The 19139-nt window shown below is 39.8% G+C and overlaps 1 protein-coding gene across 2 annotated transcripts; it reads left to right on the forward strand.

Annotated features, from left to right (window-relative positions):
- Positions 1 to 35: 35 nt before the first annotated feature.
- On the forward strand, positions 36 to 11679 carry ZNF189 (zinc finger protein 189). 2 transcript variants are annotated; one of them, XM_029203843.1, is made up of 3 exons: positions 36 to 476; positions 1166 to 1292; positions 8921 to 11679. In XM_029203843.1, exons 1-3 carry the CDS (start codon positions 444 to 446, stop codon positions 10639 to 10641), a joined length of 1881 nt encoding a protein of 626 aa, XP_029059676.1. In that variant the 5' UTR covers positions 36 to 443; the 3' UTR covers positions 10642 to 11679. The 2 variants fall into 2 exon arrangements, with proteins under 2 accessions (XP_029059676.1, XP_029059677.1); XM_029203844.1 differs by having other exon boundaries at positions 150 to 476; positions 1208 to 1292.
- The last annotated feature ends 7460 nt before the right edge of the window (positions 11680 to 19139 follow it).

Below are 19139 nucleotides of genomic sequence, written 5' to 3' on the forward strand. Positions count from 1 at the left end.
TCACCCTTTGCACTCCGGGAAGTGTAGTTCGGTAGCCATTGCCGGGGGAGGCTGGACCCAGGAGCTCTCTCGTAGCATGACGGGAGTTGTAGTTGAGGGGCGCCCCGGGAACGTTCCGGGTGACGCCTTCTGGTCCGGGGGCGGGCGAGCATAGCGTTCTTTGGCTGAAAGCAGCAGGAACTGGCAACCGGGAGGAGGCTCTAGCGAGGCCTGAAAGCGGCGCAGCCAGGCAGGGGAGGGGTTTCGGGGTGGGGGCGGCCAAGTAGCGCATCTGACATGCTGCTGGGGTCGTGACCGCTTGGGGTCCGAGGCAGGACCTGGCCAGATCCAGCCTGGAGGCCTCGCCTTCTTCGGGCCTAATCTTCAGCGGCCGGGTAGGCCTTGCCGGAGGCTCCTTTTCGTGCGGCCACCCCGGATTCCTGCCCTGATTTTCTGTCCGAGAGATGGCCTCGCCTAGCCCCCCGCCAGAGCCAAAGGTAAGTCGCCCCTCCGGGTATCCCCGTTCTCTCGCCGTTCCCGAGCTAGGCCGCGCCACCGCCCCCCCACCTCTCGGGTCGCGGTCTTGAGGGCCAGCGCGGTGCAATGAAGTACCCCCTGATACACTGGGGCGCCGTTCGCGATCAAACTGACCACTGGCTCCGTTTTTCAAAAGTGACTTGATAAATCAGCTAAAGAAAATTGGTAATGCTCCAAACTATCGTTTTCATTTACGAGTGTTTCCAGGTGAGGTATCTTTTTTGATCCTCCCCTGTGTCTTCTACACCTGCCGAGATGCCTGGACCCAAAGTAGACGCTTGGAGAAATCTGAATTGAAACGGGTCTCAAGGCAGTGCTTGTAGAGAATCGAGTGGGGCAATAAGGTGCAGGAAAGTTGGGAAGGCCTTGGGGCAGCTTACTAAAATTCAAATATTAGGGCATAATGAGTAAATCAGAAAGCCTTATCCTTAGGTTCCTCACTACAGAGGACAAAGATCCAGCTCAGTTATCCTCTAATTTGATGTGCTTGTCTGAATTCTGTCGGTTCCCAGAATTGGGCCCCATTTGGAACTCTTAGTATCATGTTCCTCCTAGCCTACCGGGCCCTGACAAGTGATTGTTTCTGCTACTTTCAGTGGTAGAATTGTCCTTGAGACAAGAACTGACTACAGAAATCATACTGTTTCAGGGGTTGCTGACATTTGAGGATGTGGCTGTGTTTTTTACCCAGGAGGAGTGGGATTATCTGGATCCAGCTCAGAGAAGCCTGTATAAAGATGTCATGATGGAGAATTATGGAAACCTGGTCTCACTGGGTAAGAATCTGCCGTTTCTCTGATGAAAATATCTAAGAAACTATAAGAAATCAGAACACTTGAACTAGCACCGTACCAAACTGATTTGTTCCAAAGTTCTGATTCAAACCTTTCAGCCATGAATTGTTTCCATGACTCTCATCCCTACCGTTCTTGCAATGACCAAAATACAAGCTTTTCTGGCTTCCTATCTTCGTAATCTCATTCCCATATTGCTCTGTACTTTCCCTCCTGGCTCATCCTCCCACTGCTTTCCTCCCACCCCTTTTCACTCTGCCTTCTGGAGCCCCTGTTCCTCTTCACATAATGTTCCCTACCCCTCCTGGCCTTAACTGAAACCTGGCACTTTCCCAAGGACACCACTTCTCTGGCAGGGGCTGTTTATTCTCCTACATCCTCTTCCTTCCTCTCATCCTTTGTCTCAAGGCTGAAAGGGAAAAATAATTGTTCTCCTAACTTTTCAGTGCTGTTCCCAAAGCATTCGTTTTCCACCTTCAAACACAGTTTCTCTCTTTTGAGGTCTCAGCTGTCTTGCCCTACCCTCTCAATTCCTTTTCACTATCATCTGTCAGCTTTTTTTGGTTCCTCACATAGATTTTGTCACATTTCAGAATCTTCTCTTTGCTAACCCATACCATCAATCATGCTGTCATTACTTCAGCCTCACTGTATCTTGACCATATTGTCTTCAGGGACCCTGCTTTCCATTTTTATTCAGCACCTCACATCAATGATCCTACCCTCAATTTTGTCATTACAGGCAAATCTTAAACCCCAATATCTTATACTTTGACCAATATCTTATTTTTATTCAGGCAGTAGATGTTTATCGACTATAACTAAACAGGGGTTACCAAAACAGACATGATCTCTGCCCACGTGGAGCTTACTGTAAATTCTTACCTGTCTACTTTTACTACCAAACCTATTCTTTTTTTTTCTTTAATAAATTTATTTATTTATTTATTTTTGTTTGCATTGGGTCTTCGTTGCTGTGGGTGGGCTTTCTCTAGTTGCGGTGAGCAGGGACTCCTCTGTTGCAGTGCGTGGGCTTCTCATTGCGGTGGCTTCTCTTGTTGCGGAGCACGGGCTCTAGGCGTGTGGGCTTCAGTCGTTGTTGCACACGGGTTCAGTAGTTGTGGCTCGTGGGCTCTAGATCACAGGCTCAGCAGTTGTGGCACATGGGCTTAGTTGCTCCGTGGCATGTGGGATCTTCCTGGATCAGGGATCGAACCCGTGTCCCCTGCATTGGCAGGCGGAGTCTTAACCACTGTGCCACCAGGGAAGTCCAAACCTATTTATTCTTAATCTTTCCTGTTCCTTGACTTCTTTTTTCCCCCAGGCTCTCGACTGCCTCCTGACTTCACCTCCTTATCTAATCCATGGACCTATATATAAAATGATCACCAGCATGCTCTCTTGCCACCTTGTCATTATGTTCTACCCATTCTGCAAACTTCAAATCCTGTACTGATTATAAAATCTGCCTTTTCTTTTCTCCTACCTGAGTTGCTAAACACAGCAAGAGAAATTTTTTATCCAAACGGATTGGTGCCCTGTATATATACATGGCTTTTCTTTCTTCTAGTCTCCACTGGGTTTTTACATTTCAGCAAATTTTTTATCATTGATTTGCTCATGCCCCTGTTCCTTTTAGTGACTATTCCAAAAACTTAGAGAGTTTTCCTTGGGTCCATCACTCAGTGGTGGACCTCACCTTCTGTTTCACAGAGAAGATAGTGGCCACTACACATGAACTCTCAAGTTTTCTGCCCCTCATTGCACACTTAAGGTTGCCTGTCTTCTCACATTCTCCAAGAATTGATCAGTCTTTTTTTTTTCTTATAGTTTCAGTCTCTATTCTTTCTCCCCTGGTACCTTTATTCTGATGATAGATATGTTCGTGGCTCTAGAACTCTCCTTTGAGCCACAGTCTCTCTTGCAGCTCCCTGTAACCTACTACTTGTTTGCTTCACAGCCAGATTTTTGTAAGAGTAGTTAAGGTGTGTTTTCTACTTCTTTACCTCCCATTATCTCTAATCCCCTTTTTGTGCCTCTACACCTTGCTCAGTTGTTTAACATTGGTGTGTAACAATCCAATTATCAAATGCAGTAGACTCTTTTTGGACTGTATTTAATTCTCTATAGATATTTGAAACTTTTTATTGCTTCCTTCTATGGCCTTGCATTCTCAGACTTCCTCTCAGACTGTATACCTTCTTTGGCAGACCTTATTTACACTCAGGTCATCAGCTACTGCTATGTGATGGTATGTCCCAAATCTTAATCTCTACTTAAGAGAGGCAGTATGGAGCCTAACTGTCCAAGTAAAAAATCCTGATTCCACCACTTACTAGCCTTGTGACTTAACCTTTCTGTGCCTGTTTTTTTTTTAATATAAAATGTAAATAATAATAGCACTTACCTCTTAGGATTATTATGAGCATTAACTCAGTTAATATATGTAAAGCATTTAGGACACTGACCAGCATGTAGTAAGTACAATATAAATGTCAACTGTTATCTTCATCATCATTGTCATTATCTTCTCTGTTGAACTCCAACTTCTTAGTCATCTCCTTTTGAAGACCACATAAATAACTCAGATAATCCACTAAGATCTCAAGGGCCTCCTCTTCAGAATTAAGTACTCCTTTCTCTATGGTATCTTGTATACGCTTCCATTGTTGAATTTATTTCAGTGTACTATAATCATTATGTTATTTCTCTAAACAGACTGATCTTCAAGAGGACAGTAACTGTATTTTTTTTCATTTGATTTCTCCAGCACTTAGCACAGAGCCAGGCATGTATTATGTGCTTCTTAAATATTTGGGTGACTGAGTGAATATAATTTAAGACTCAATATCTTTTGACAGAATTATTGCATTAGCCTGTAAACTAGCCCTGTGCTTCCAGTCTCCCTTTATTCTAATATGTTCTCTTTACTGCCACCAAAGTGACTTTGTGTTATTAACTGCTTATAACTTTTGGTGATTTCTGACAGCTTAAAGGATAAAAATCTTAATTTTTTGTCCTGCATACTAGCACCTCGTTATACAGCCCCTGCCTAGCTTTCTAGCCTCATCTGTTTTCCAGGATACCACTTCAGTCTCCAGCCATGTCAGGCTAGGTATTTTTTTCCATTTAGCTATGGTATCTCTGAGTCACTGACAGCTTTTTCCACCCATATGGTGCCCTGGTTGATAATACCAGGCAAATGCCCAGCCTTGCCTGTGCCTAGTACTGTAAAATGGCAGTGAGCCCATCTGTGATCTCCTACTTTTAGGCTGTCTTCTTTATTGTAGCTGAAATACAGCTTTTCATCAGTTATTATTTCTCCCCTCACAACCTGTTCGTCCTCCTCTGTAAACTCTATATCCATCCCCTTGATGAGTGCTCCCTTGATGAGAAATTACAGTTATTAAAAACTATTCCACTATAGTGTTTTCCTCCACTTCATCCTGTTGCTCTACTTAACACAACTCATCTAGCTTTGTAATTTTGCCTCTTCAGTCATACCTATCCTTTCTATTTTTCTTTAAAAACTTTAGGAACTATATTGATGATACAGCTGACAGTTTGATCTCTTAGTTCTTGATCTTTCAATTCTTTCAGCTGAAATAGACTTCTTTGGTTTTAATGACTTATCTCCAGACAACTTGAGCCAGATTGGACCTTGACAGAATTGGGAATTGCTGTACCTGTAAGACCTTAAATTCACTGTTTTCCTCCTTTAATTATAGGCTCTTTCCAATTATTTGTTCACCTACTCATTCATTCGATAAATAATTATAAAGCACTGTGCTAGGCCTAGGAATGCAAGTCCTTCCCCATTCTCTCATTCTTTTACCTAGAAAACTGAGAGGCAACTGTGTACTCTAGAAAAATTAGCTATGACCAGAGGATGGGAACATACAAGCACGGCAGATACCTCAGAAGGTGGTTATAGCTACCAAGCCCAGGTCTAATGGCTAGTCATTTCTAAGCTGCCATGTGTGGAAGCCTAGACTCACTTATTTTACCTGTCTTTCTGTTTGACCTATTTGTTTTCATGCTTGTGCCTCTCTGTTATATTTACTTCAGCAATACATTATATTTCATGTCTGGTAAGATTAAGTCACTCATATTCTCTTTCAGGGTATACAGTTGACCTTTGAACAACGCGGATTTGAAATGCTTGAGTTCTCTTATACATTATTTTTTTTCACTAAATACGTAGTACAGTACTACACAGTCTGTGGTTGGTTGAATCTGCGGGTACAGAACCATGGATATGGAGGGCCAACTATAAAGTTATATATGGATTTTCAACAGTGTGGAGGGTCAGTGCCCCTAACCCTCATGTTGTTCAAGGGTCAACTGTACTTAACTAGTTTTCTGCATTCTTCTGGTTGAAATTTAGATTACTTGGGGTTTTTTAACTGGCTCGTGGGATTTTTGTTGGAATACAGTTAGGTTTGTTGGTTGGTTTGGGAAGAAATAAGATCCTTATAATGTTGACTCTCTTTAGCAATTTGGTTGACTCTATTTAATTGTCTATGTCCTTTAGAAAAATTGTATGGATTATTTTTATGAATCTTGCATTTCTTGTAGATACATTCCTAGGTTTTATGGGTTTTATTATCATGAAAAGCATATTTTATTTTTCTATAATATTTACTAACTGGTTATTCTTGGTGGTAAGAACCAGTATTTGTTTTATATGTCAGTCCTGTTATCACTATTATATTTCATTTAATTCTTTTAGGAATTTTGGGTAGGCATTCATATCATCTGTGAATAATGTAATTTTGTGTTATTCCTTTGAGTAAAACCCTGGAACAATATCCACTGGGTAAGCATTATGAAGAAACTTTACCTTCTCAAAAAGAACTTACAATCCAATGAAAAGAGAAAGTTAAAAGTACAGTGTAATAATACTATAATGCAGTCATGGACAAGGGCTGGTGATCAAACACAAAGCGCTTAAATCATCTATTGGACTAAGTGAAGGCCTTATGGTTGCTTTGCATTGAATCTTAAAGAGAAACCAAGAGTTTCCCAAGTAAACAATGTTGGTGGACATTTCATAAATGAGATATGCCAAGAAATGGCATAAAAGACTAAAGCACGAGCAATTTGCCCACTTGAAGTGTGAGAGCTTGGGTAGGAGGGTGAATTAAAGCTTAAGAGACCTCATGAAGTGCTGAGCATCATTGTGTAAAGGGATTTGATTTGATTTTAGAGATAATGGAGCGCTAGTGAATCTACAGGTGGTGACATGATTAGAATTCCATTTTATGAAGATCTCTCTGGATTCAGTGAAATAGATACAGCCTAAAGACAAGAGCCAAGGATTATTAGATGGCTTTTGCAATAATCCAAGGAAAACAGAGAGAGAAGGCAAATGCTAAAGAGTAGAATCATTGATTTGGTGATTGATTAATGGTAAGAAAAAGGGAGAAATCTAGGACGATTTCCTGCTTTGGGACTTTAGTGTGATGGATGGTGATGCCTCTCAAGGGAAGATGATTAGAGGTGGGGACAGACATGACAGCAAATGATGATGGTCATGTTAATTGTGAGCTCTTTTTGAGACATTTAAGTGGCAGTATTCAGAGGGTGTGTATATAGAGCAAGATAAGGATGTAAACATGGGTAACAATAACCTTAAACAGTTGACAAAGGAAGAAAAATACATGAGGGAAATGTATTAGAAAAGGGCAAAGAAAAGAAGTAGGGAGGGACCTAGAATATAATAGCACAGGAACAAAAACAGTGTCAAGAAACAGGAATAGTCCACAGTATCAGATGCTGCTGAGTAAAATAAGGACTAAAAATGCCCATTGTATTTGAAAGTCATTGGTGATTTAATGAGAAGTTTCTCTAGATTCTGGAAACAGAAATCAGATTTTATAGTAGGTTGTAGAATAGATTGAATGGGAAGAGGTTGGTCATTGAAAACATAGGAAACGGAGAGGTACAGTGTTAAGATTTTTTTCAAATCTTGCATTTCACCTAGAAAAGGATTTCAGGTTTCAGGATAAAGTTGGATATATTTGTATGTTGGTAGGAAGGTGTCAATGGAGAATACAGATTGAAGAAAGAGGAAGAAATGGTAATAACTGAACAAGTGCCCAGAGGCAAGTGGGATCAAGAGAGAGTAGATGAATTAGCTTTGGATAAGAATGGGATATATCTTCATGTACCACTGAAGGTAATTTTATAGGTAGGAGGTAGAATGGTGACGGAGTTCTCTCATACTTTTTCATTGAGTGAAAGAAAACACAGTGTACTGAAAGTGAATTTGAGAGAGAGCACTGTAAGTAGACTTAGGCAGAAATAAAGTTTCTTAGGGAAATAAGAAGAAGTTTTTTTGGAATAAAATAATGACTGAAGTAAGTGAAAAGAAACTTCAAAGATGACTCCACAGTTAGAAGACTAGAAAATTGAAAGAAAAGAGGAAGTCTAAAAAGGGAAATTGTTTAGGGCCAAATATAAATTTGGTGGTGATACAATCTTCTCATGGAGTTATCCAACAGGCAGCAAGAGAGAGAAAATCAGGAAAGAAGTCAGAGGCAGACTTAAGTGTCCTCTATGCTGCTCTGTTATATCATAGACCATTATGTTATCTTTCTTCCAACGCATGCAAGATTATCATTTCTCAGATGTCATGCAGACTCTCAGTTGGAAATAGATGGTTCCAACTTGTGTCTTATATCTTTAAAGCCATGAGAATTATGTATACTTGAAGAATGTAGTATTTGGTAGGTGAAGTCATAAGCTACCACAGACTGTTCTTTTTCTTAGTTTCTTCCATTAGCTCTAACCATGTTCCTTTTGTTTTTTTTTCCTGTTTTTCTATATCATAGAGTCCATGTCACTTCAACCCAGTTTTTTAAAAGCCATTTGTCTCTTGATGTAGGAGCTATTTTACTTAATATTTTCTTTACCATATTATATTCTTTCCCCATTTGTACTTGTCACCCATTCCATTTGGTAGGGGGCTTCTTGCCTTATCTCTAAATCCTAACTCATTATACAATGCCTGGAATGCTTTTGATCACAATAAATAAATTCTTATTAATGAGTGAATTGTTGTTTCCCCTGGTTTTTGTCTTTTATCCTTCTCAGCATCATTTTATGTGTTCTTTTCTGTCAGTTATTTGGTTTATTCACATTCCCATAATGCTACCTCATCCTAAATTTTCCTGAACCGACTGTTTTCTTCCCATGTTATCCTTTCTTCCTTAATAGGCTAGTTTATCCTGACACTACTTGTTTTACTTCTTTGTTTGCCCATCTTACCTTGCATAATTCGCTGTTGATTTATCAGCCCTTCCTCCTTTCTCCTGCTGATGCATTTTGTGCCTCGTAAACACTCTTTTCATACCCTTTCTCCAAGAAAAACATTTCATTTTATCAGATAACTAATACTAAATATTTATATAGCTTGTACTGTTTGCCAGGTAGTTCTAAATGCTTTATGTATATGAACTAATGTAACCATCACAAGGATGCTGTGATGTAGTAAACTACATTTTATGCACATAGTAGATCATATCTTAATTATCTTATTTTTCTGACAGTTTCTCCTTGCTGGCAAGAGCTAGGCTGATGTTTCTATTTTCCATTTATCATTCCAGATGTTTTGAACAGAGATAAGGATGAGGAGCCAACTGTGAAACAAGAAATTGAGGAAATTGAGGAAGAAGTGGAACCACAGGGTGTAATAGTTACAAGAATCAAAAGTGAAATTGACCAGGATCCTATGGGTAGAGAAACCTTTGAACTTGTTGGTAGGTTAGATAAACAGAGAGGAATCTTCTTATGGGAAATACCAAGGGAATCTTTGACCCAGGAACAAAGAATGTTCAGAGGAAACACTAGCATTATCCGTAAGAGACCAAATTCAGAAGAGAAATGTCATAAATGTGAAGAATGTGGAAAGGGTTTTGTCCGCAAGGCTCATTTCATTCAACATCAAAGGGTCCATACGGGAGAAAAACCTTTTCAATGTAATGAATGTGGGAAAAGTTTCAGTCGCAGTTCATTTGTTATTGAACATCAGAGAATCCACACTGGGGAAAGGCCCTATGAGTGTAATTACTGTGGAAAAACCTTTAGTGTGAGCTCAACCCTTATTAGACATCAGAGAATCCACACTGGAGAGAGACCCTATCAGTGTAACCAATGTAAACAGAGCTTCAGCCAGAGAAGAAGCCTTGTTAAACATCAAAGGATTCACACAGGTGAGAAACCCCATAAATGTAGTGACTGTGGGAAAGCCTTCAGTTGGAAATCACACCTAATTGAACATCAGAGAACTCACACTGGTGAGAAACCCTATCACTGTACCAAATGTAAGAAAAGCTTTAGTCGAAATTCATTACTTGTTGAACATCAGAGAATTCACACTGGGGAAAGACCCCATAAATGTGGTGAATGTGGGAAAGCCTTTAGATTAAGTACATACCTTATACAACACCAAAAAATCCACACTGGTGAGAAGCCTTTTCTTTGTATTGAATGTGGAAAAAGCTTCAGTCGGAGCTCATTCCTTATTGAACATCAGAGGATCCATACAGGTGAAAGACCTTATCAGTGCAAAGAGTGTGGGAAAAGCTTCAGTCAACTTTGCAACCTTACTCGTCATCAGAGAATTCACACAGGGGACAAACCCCATAAATGTGAGGAATGTGGAAAAGCCTTTAGTAGAAGCTCAGGTCTTATTCAGCATCAGAGAATCCACACCAGAGAGAAGACTTATTCATACAATGAAACCAAGGAAAGTTTTGATCCAAATTGCAATCTTATTATACAGCAGGAAGTCTACCCTAAGGAAAAATCTTATAAATGTGATGAATGTGGGAAAACTTTTAGTGTCAGTGCTCATCTTGTACAACATCAAAGAATCCACACTGGTGAAAAGCCCTACCTATGTACTGTATGTGGGAAAAGCTTCAGTCGGAGCTCATTTCTTATTGAACACCAGAGAATCCACACTGGTGAGAGACCCTATCTGTGCAGACAGTGTGGCAAAAGTTTTAGTCAACTCTGTAATCTTATTCGACATCAGGGTGTTCACACAGGTAATAAACCCCATAAATGTGATGAATGTGGGAAGGCCTTTAGCCGGAACTCAGGCCTTATTCAGCATCAGAGAATACATACAGGAGAAAAACCTTATAAGTGTGAGAAGTGCGACAAAAGTTTCAGTCAACAGCGCAGCCTTGTCAACCATCAGAAGATCCATGCAGAGGTGAAAATTCAAGAAACCCACGAATGTGATGCTTGTGGGGAAGCCTTCAATTGCCATATATCTCTTATTCAGCATCAAAAATTGCACACTACATGGATGCAGTAAACATAGAGAAATACTTAAGCTTGGTTTGACTTGAGACCAGCTACCCAAGTGCAGTTTCAGTATGGCTCAACGTGAGTCAAGATTTAGATAAAGCAGGTTCTCTTTGGCCTCAGGCAAATGGTTTCTAAAGGTTCTGTGAATAATAGGCAGCTGCCCACAGGCAGTTGAAGATTTCCATTACTCTTTGTTTTGACGATCATAGAGAAGGACTCAGTAATTTAAGCATCTTTCTTTTACAAATCTTTCAGCAGAGAGGTTAAACCCAGGTTCAGAGCACTTAGTTATAATTAATAAAGGGAGAAGAACAAAGTTACATTGGCATAAGGGAGTTGGAAGCAGCTGATGTTAGAAAACTAGTATAATTGCTCAGAGTCCTCTGGCACCATAATATATGGTGGTTCTTTCAGTTCCATGACATGTTTGGCTATGCATGCCAAGTCCAATGATTAAGCATATGCTTAAGTTTTCAAGGAAACAAACCCACCATTTTTTAAAAAACTGGCATCCAAAGCTTTTGTCATTGTCTAATCCAGTTGTTTGGCATGTGGGTTAAAGGCAGTTCCAATGCCATGTGGTTCCCAGATCTGTGAAATGAGTGGACCATTAATTTTACATATAAAGTGAATGTACAGATTATGTAATTAACAAACCTAGCAAAGGTGTTACCAAGGAGCCTTTGGGAGTGCCTTTTCTTTTTTCCCAAGATGGGCCCAAAAAGGTGGAGGAAGACACTGTTCTTTTTGTGCCCTCCAATCTGTGAAAGATATTTGTAGTCCTAGACAAATTAAATCTTATTCCTCCATTACCAGTAGCATGTGAAAGTGTAAATATTTTGATTACCAAGAGTTGGAAATAAAAAGACCTGGAATCTATGCTAGGAAGCTGAGATATTTTGGTATTGCTTTGATTTTTATGGTAACTAGACTTTGCATGCAATTTTAAAATCCTTATTTCTGGTTCTAGGGCTTCCTTAGTTAATGGTTATTATAAACCTATTCAGCTCTTCTAATCATTAAACCTGTTTTGTTTTTTGCTTTGTGTAAGAGTTATTTGTTACTCTAGTGTAAAATCTATCCTGTCAAATATATTACAGCATTTAAAAGTTAGAATCAAGGATTTAAAGGAAACTGCTCTCACTTGTTCTACCTCTGACTTGTTACCTTTTCTGGGATAGTTCAATTAAGGTTAAATCCAGGTTCTTTAGTTCCTGAGTATATAATTCCAAATCACCAGGACTCGGTAATTCTAATTTCCTAATAGTTTAAGCAAAAGACCTCACTTTCAACTATAACCTAGACATTCTAAACATCACCTCCAAACTTTCATCTTCCCATCTCTGAGTATGTGCGTATGTGTGTGTGCATGCACACGTAAATGTGGGTGTTATGGTATGTGTAGAAATACACCTCTCTGTACACTTCCTTATTCAAATTAAGTACTCATAGTTACCATACAGTTAACTTTTTAAAACAGAGTTTGTAACTCAGTGAATAGTACAAAAGGTAGCTGATAATGCACTTAATTTTTCAATAAAATTATCCTCCTGCCCTAAATCTCCCTGTTTTACTTGTTCTGCACCAGTGGTTCCCCAGCCCAGAGTCACAACTAATAATGAGGTTCTTAGAAATCCAGAGATGAAATCCTGTGTTTTGAAAAACCTAACACAAAGTGTATGTTTTCACTGCATGCACACGAAAACATTTCTCTGCTTTTTGCTGAAATTGCACTGTATCGTATGACTGTCTTGCTGAGCAGAAGTTCTGGCTGTTGACCTCACTGTAATTTGGGGCCATGGTCATTTGAGATATTCCTAAAAGTATGTAATTTTTAACATCCTTGAATGTGAATCTGGAGTGACAGCTCCAAACTCCAGTAATGGCGAAACAGTTCTTGCTTATGTATACAATTCATTGGCTGTAAAAATCATAGCCAAAAAAGGTGATTTTTTTTTTTTAAAGCAAGTACACTGCAGTATACACTGCTGTTAGAAATGTGATAGAAATGCTGATAGAAATGCGCAGAGGACTTTAGAGAGGGATATGAAGTGCCAGAAGATGAGGGAAGGAGAAAGTTATATCTTTCAAGAGGAAATAATGCCTAAGATGAGGCTAAAAGACAAGTACCAGGAAAGATGAATACTGTCTGAAGATGAAGTTGTGAGAGGATCTGGTAGCTACAGAGTGAACTGATTGCTTGGTGATGGGAATGTGGTAGGAGGTAAGGTGCCCATAAACAAGAGTTATAGTGCTAAAGAGATAGGACTTGATTTCTCCTGAAATCCTGTGGTAATGTTTTCCTTGTAGGTAAGTATGGTGTGTATAAGAAAAGGATGCATTTTAAGAATATAGCTCAGTGGATTTTCACAACTAAACCTCTATATAACTGCTACCCAGCTTAAATATTACTGGTACCCCAGATTCTTCCCTTGTGTACCTTTCCAAATACTACACAACACACATCTTGTGGTGCCTCCACTTTAACTCAGGAGACAATGTGGAAGTGAATAGGAGGGAAAAAATTGGCTCTTGACCTTTTTAAGATCTGGGGGTCTTATCCTCAGGAAGTTGCACAAAATAAGCATTCAAGGGCCTATAGTTTCCGTGTTAACTTCAAGAGTCTCTTAGAGTAGTACTACTGAGAGATTGTGGTGTCTTTAAGGCAGTGGGAATGAAAGGAGATGAACTTGAGAAATACAGAGTAAAACCTGATTGCTAATTGGATGAGGAAGGTGAAAAAGTAAAGATTCAAGGTGGGTTTGGGTGGCACCTGGTATGGAGTAAGGAATTAATTACTAAAGTTTTTGAGCGTGTAATGTTTGGCCTATCTGTGAGACAGACACGTCTGAAGATAATTGGAGATGTGGACATGGTGCACAGGGAAAATCTAGGTTAGAAATTGATTTAGGAATTCACATGTTTAGACACAGAACTGAATTAAGTAAGATTTAAGGAAAGAATAAAGCAAGAAAAGAAATCCAGGGATGGAATCCTGAGGCCCACTCTTGTTTAGTGGATGGGCAAGATTCAAAGGAGACAGGAACAGCCAGAAGTATCAAAAACCCAGTACATAGTGATAACTAGGAAAGTGACCTAGAAGAGTGCTGCAGAGACATCAAAGAAAGGTTGAAGAGTGTCCTTTAGATTGGATTATTAGAAAGTCATTAATGAGTACTATAAGAACAGCTTCTGAAATTGGGAAGGGCCAGTTTTCAGGGGCTTAAATGGTGTCTGAAGAGTGTAGATCATCAATTCTCAAATACTATCAATTCATGGTGAAAAGTTTACTATTCTACATTCAAATGGTAAAAACAAGGACAATAGAGTAGCTTTGTAAAAAAGCTAAATTGAGGGCTTCCCTGGTGTCGCAGTGGTTGGGAATCCACCTGCCAATGCAGGGGACGTGGGTTCATGCCCCGGTCTGGGAAGATCCCACATGCCGCGGAGCGGCTAGGCCCCTGAGCCATGGCGGCTGAGCCTGCGCGTCTGGAGCCTAGGCCCGCGTACCGCAAAAAAAAAAAAAAAAAAAAAAAAAAGCTAAGTTGATTCAAGAACTTAATGTTTTTCTGAAATAATGCCCCCCTTTTAAAATAAAAAAGTCCTTTCGTGAAATAATAGTAATTGTGGCCTGTTGAATGTATGTCTTTAGTTAAAAAAAAATGGCAATCCTTTTTTGATTATTCGTCTTACTTAATTTTACTGGTCTGTAAAAGGGAATAAAAAGTAGATTGTGAATATGAGGAGGGATATAGATCAAGATTAAAGAAAAAAAGTATTTTTCCATTCTGAATAGATAGCCAGTTGAGGGAGAAGTTGAAGATAAAGGAGAGCAAATGGAAATTGAGTTATTAGATAAGCAAAAATGAATTTTAGCATTAATGGAAGGATTTACTATGGAGGCTTTCTTCCTCCCATTTGGGAGAAAAGGAAAGAGGACAGATTTAGTGTCTGGGGGAAGGGGAAGAAATAGAATACACTTGAGATGACCCATTTCCAAAAAATAGTCAAATTCATGTTTTGAGAGTCAGAGAAGGAGAGGGGTGGCCACCATGAGGGGTAGAGTTGGGAGCCTTGTCAATAGTAAAATTTGGAGTAGCAATTAGGGACAATGGAAGAGAGAACCAAACAAAAACTTGAGGCGGGCTTGTGGGGTTTTGTTTAGGGCCCCACTAAAGTAAAAGACTGAACTTTTAATGGCATTACTCAAATTCCTTATGTGAATTAACACATGGAACAATTTTGAAAGAAAATTAGGGTTAAAGTAGATGAAGCAAAAAAATATTAATTAGTATATCTTTTGGGGTTCTCCAGAGAAGCAGAACCAATAAACCAATAGGATGGATGGATGGACAGATAGATAGATAATAAGAATTGGCTCATGTGATTATGGAGTACAAGAAGTCCCATGGTATGCTGTTCATAAGCTGGAAAACTGAAAGCCAATGATGTAATTCAATCTGAGTCCAAAGGAGCTTAAGAACCAGGAGCGTTGATGTCCAAGGACAGAAGATGCATACCCCACTTGGGCAGAGAACAAATCTGACCTCATTCATTTTTGATTCAGGCCCTCAACAAATTGGATAATCAAATCAGCATGGTTGAGGGCAATCTTCTTTACTCAGTCTAAGGACTTAAATACAAATCTCTTTCAGAAACACCCTCAACAGACACACCCAAAGACAATGTTTCACCGACATCCCTTAGTCTAGTAGACTTGAAACATAAAATTAGCCATCACAGTAGGTAACAGTTAAAAATGAGCAGGTGGAGAGGGTGTGGAGAAAAGGGAACCCTCTTGCACTGCTGGTGGGAATGTAAATTGAAACAGCCACTGTGGAGAACAGTATGGAGGTTCCTTAAAAAGCTAAAAATAGAACTACCATATGACCCAGCAATCCCACTACTGGGCATATACCCTGAGAAAACCATAATTCAAAAGGACACATGTACCCCAATGTTCACTGCAGCACTATTTATAATAGCCAGGACATGGAAACAACCTAAATGTCCAACAACAGATGAATGCTAAAGAAGATGTACATATATACAATGTAACATTACTCAACCATAAAAAGGAATGAAACTGGGTCATTTGTAGAGATATGGATGGGCCTAGAGTCTGTCATACAGAGTGAAGTAAGCCAGAAGGAGAAAAACAAACATATTAACACATTAATGTGGGATCTAGAAAAATTGTACAGATGGACCTATTTGCAGGGCAGGAATAGAGATGTAGACATAGAGAACGGACATGTGGACACGGGGGGAAAGGGAGGGGTGGGATGAAATGGGAGATTAGGACTGACCTATCTGCACTACCATGCGTAAAATAAATAGCTAGTGGAAACACGCTATAAAGCACAGGAAGCTCAGCGTGGTGCTCTGTGACGACCTAGATGGGTGGGATGTGGAGTGGGGGGTGGGAGGAAGGTCCAAGAGGGAGGGGATATAGGTATACATATAGCTGATTCACTTCATTGTATGGCAGAAACTAACACAGCACTGTAAAGCAGTTATACTCCAAAAAAAGAAAAATAAATAAAATGAGGTGAGGGAATTCCCTGGTGGTCCAGTGGTTAGGACTCGGTGCTTTTACTGCTGTGGGACTGGGTTCAATCCCTGGTTGGGGAACTAAGATCCTGCAAGCCACACAGCACGGCCAAAGTAAATATATAAATAAAATGAACAAGTGAAAGGAGTCTTTGGTGGCAAAAAAAAGAAATTACTGTAATACTCCATTTCTCTGTAATTTTGATGAGTGAGGCCTTTCACTTTCATCTGTCTTCCTAAAGGAGGATGTCATCAGCAAATCTAGGGGCATACACAGCATACCCAGTTGAGAATATTTTCTTGCAGAGTACATTTCAACTTAAAAAAACTCTAGTTCAGATATTCCAATCATTTTTTGAAGTTACTGTTCCTAATTTGTATTGGTTATCCTTCCTTCTCCACCTCCTTTAAAAATGTTTTGTGGCCTTGGGTATGGTAGGGATGAGCTGATTGGTTTTTTCCGTTTTTTTTTTTTTTGTTTTTGGCTGTGTTGTGTCTGTTGCTGCGCGTGGGCTTTCTCTAGTTGCGGCGAGTGGGGGCTACTCTTCGTTGTGGTGCGCGGGCTTCTCATTGCAGTGGCTTCTCTTGTTGCGGAGCACGGGCTCTAGGCACATGGGCTTCAGTAGTTGTGGCTCACAGGCTTAGTTGCTCTGCGGCATGTGGAATCTTCCCGGACCAGGGATTGAAACTGTGTCCCCTGCACTGGCAGGCGGATTGTTAACCACTGTGCCACCAGGGAAGTCTGCGGGTTTCTTTTTAATTAAGGCCATCTCTATAACCTTGACGCACGGACAAACAGAAAAAGGCCAGATACATTTACTTTACTGCACAAATGGTACAAGTCCAATTAACATGTATTTTTTAAAATATCTGCCAGGTACTATGTTAATAGTATAGGTATTATTAGTTGCATAGTGGCATTCAGCAGTCCTTTATTCTCTTCACTGGGGAGTAAATAGCAAGTCATATGTATTCCATAGCATAAAGACTGGGTGTAAAAAAATCACCCAGCTTTCCAAGACACATAGTTTAGATACATTTTGTACAAATAAAACATAGTTCATATCTTTGCCTGTGCTATTTCCAGTCCAGGAGCCATGTTCTCAAGAACATACTTCTGATGTCAGTCCAATGACTAAGATAAACCTTTATATCACACTGACAGTCATTGTGTCCCTGGATCCAAGAACTGCACTCTGACTTCTTTGGCCTGTAAACTCCCCCAGGGTAAAACCAGGGCAGGACAAGGAAAAGTTGGAAGTGGCTGCATAAAGATGCCTTGACCTTGGATATCGTAAGAGAGAAGGGTAGAATTCTCTGACACGTGAGACCTCGGGCTACAGCTTAACCCTGGTTGTTGTGAACTGCTGGAAGAATTAGTGCTATGGTTAGAATATGCTCTATATTTCACTGTGCCAGCATACTCAAAGGGCTGAGTCTATGCATGTATGTAAGCCTCTTTTTGAGAATTAGATGTAAAAGAATTTTGAATTTTCATTTGTCTCAGTGCTTGCCTCTCAAGTTCCAGTATAACAGAGACTTATTAGAATGCTAAATAGCTATGCTACGCAAGGAAAGTTTGGGGGTGTTGTTCTCCCCAATCTAAAGATGTCACAACCACTCACTGGCTTCCACCACCAAGAGGCTAGGCCCTATGTTGAATTGTTATGACGCACACTTAGCTGGCTTCCAGTTTCCTCCCAATCTTCTACATTCTAAAAACTAATTTTCAGCAATACCCTCTATTATGTTATTCCCTGCTCAAAATTATTCACAGGTCCCTATTTCTCATTACTTCAAGGCAAAACTTTTCATAAAATCCCTGTCCTATCTACCCTCGCACTCTACTGTGCCACTCCACTTGGCCTCAGCATTTTAACCTAATTTCCCATAATTTCCCCAAAATACACAATCTGAGCTCTAGTCAGGACACAGTTTTCATCTTCACTTCCACTCAAATGCCTGTGCCATTCTTCAAGAGCCAACTGACAGAGAAAAATATATTTATTCATGACTTATATATCTGGCACTTTGCATAAAATATTGCTAACCTAACAGCAACGCTATTTTATAGATGGGAAAACTGAGACTCAAGATCCCAAGATCATATAACTAGCAATAAACTGTCTGCAATTCATCCCACCTCCTTTGATTTCGGCACCTTGCCTATGCCACTGTAATTTAGCACATTACTGTATACGATTTTGTTTCTTAACTGTATCCTTGCCTTCCTCATCACAGTGGTAAGCATACAAGGACCATGTAGTATCTTTACAGCACCAAGCATACAGTAGTGCTAAATCAATACTTGCCGACTGATTTTATATATGTCTTCATATACTGACACCCAGTACTGAGTGTTAGACTATTTCAGGAGCCTTAGGACAGAGTATGTTACAGCTAGAAAACCATATATGAGTAATGAAAAAAGAGCTGTAACTGACTGTGTCGAGCTTTGCCATTACTCCTGTCTCAATTCATCCTCTCTAGAAAATAGGCTTAGAGAATTGGTAGCATTCCATGAGCCCTCAGGGCTCTACTGAGCATGGATAGTTCATCTGTTACTCTAGAAGCATGGCAGATATTGTTCTAAGGACAGGTTCAAAATTTTTTTTTTAATTTTTAAATTTATTTTTTTATACAGCAGGTGGTTCAAATTCTTTATCCAAGATCTTTGAGGGTATATGTGTTTTGGAAATCTGTAACTTTCATATTTTAGAGAGCAAATATATGTTTATGCTATACATTGTATAACTCCCTCTATAGGATCTGAGTCAGCATCTAAGATCAGACACATCTCTGCTTCCCATCAAGTGGAATCAAGATGACAGCCTTGAGTCAGGGTTTGCCACCAAATAATTTGCTGCAAACTTTTGAGAAAATTTTTGGTTTTTACAGCTTTTTGGATTTCAGAATTGTGGACAAGGGATTTTGAACATGTAATTGAGATGT

The sequence above is a fragment of the Monodon monoceros genome, unplaced genomic scaffold (assembly GCF_005190385.1).
Source record: "Monodon monoceros isolate NGI ecotype Baffin Bay Population unplaced genomic scaffold, NGI_Narwhal_1 Super_Scaffold_5, whole genome shotgun sequence".
NCBI lineage: Eukaryota > Metazoa > Chordata > Mammalia > Artiodactyla > Monodontidae > Monodon > Monodon monoceros.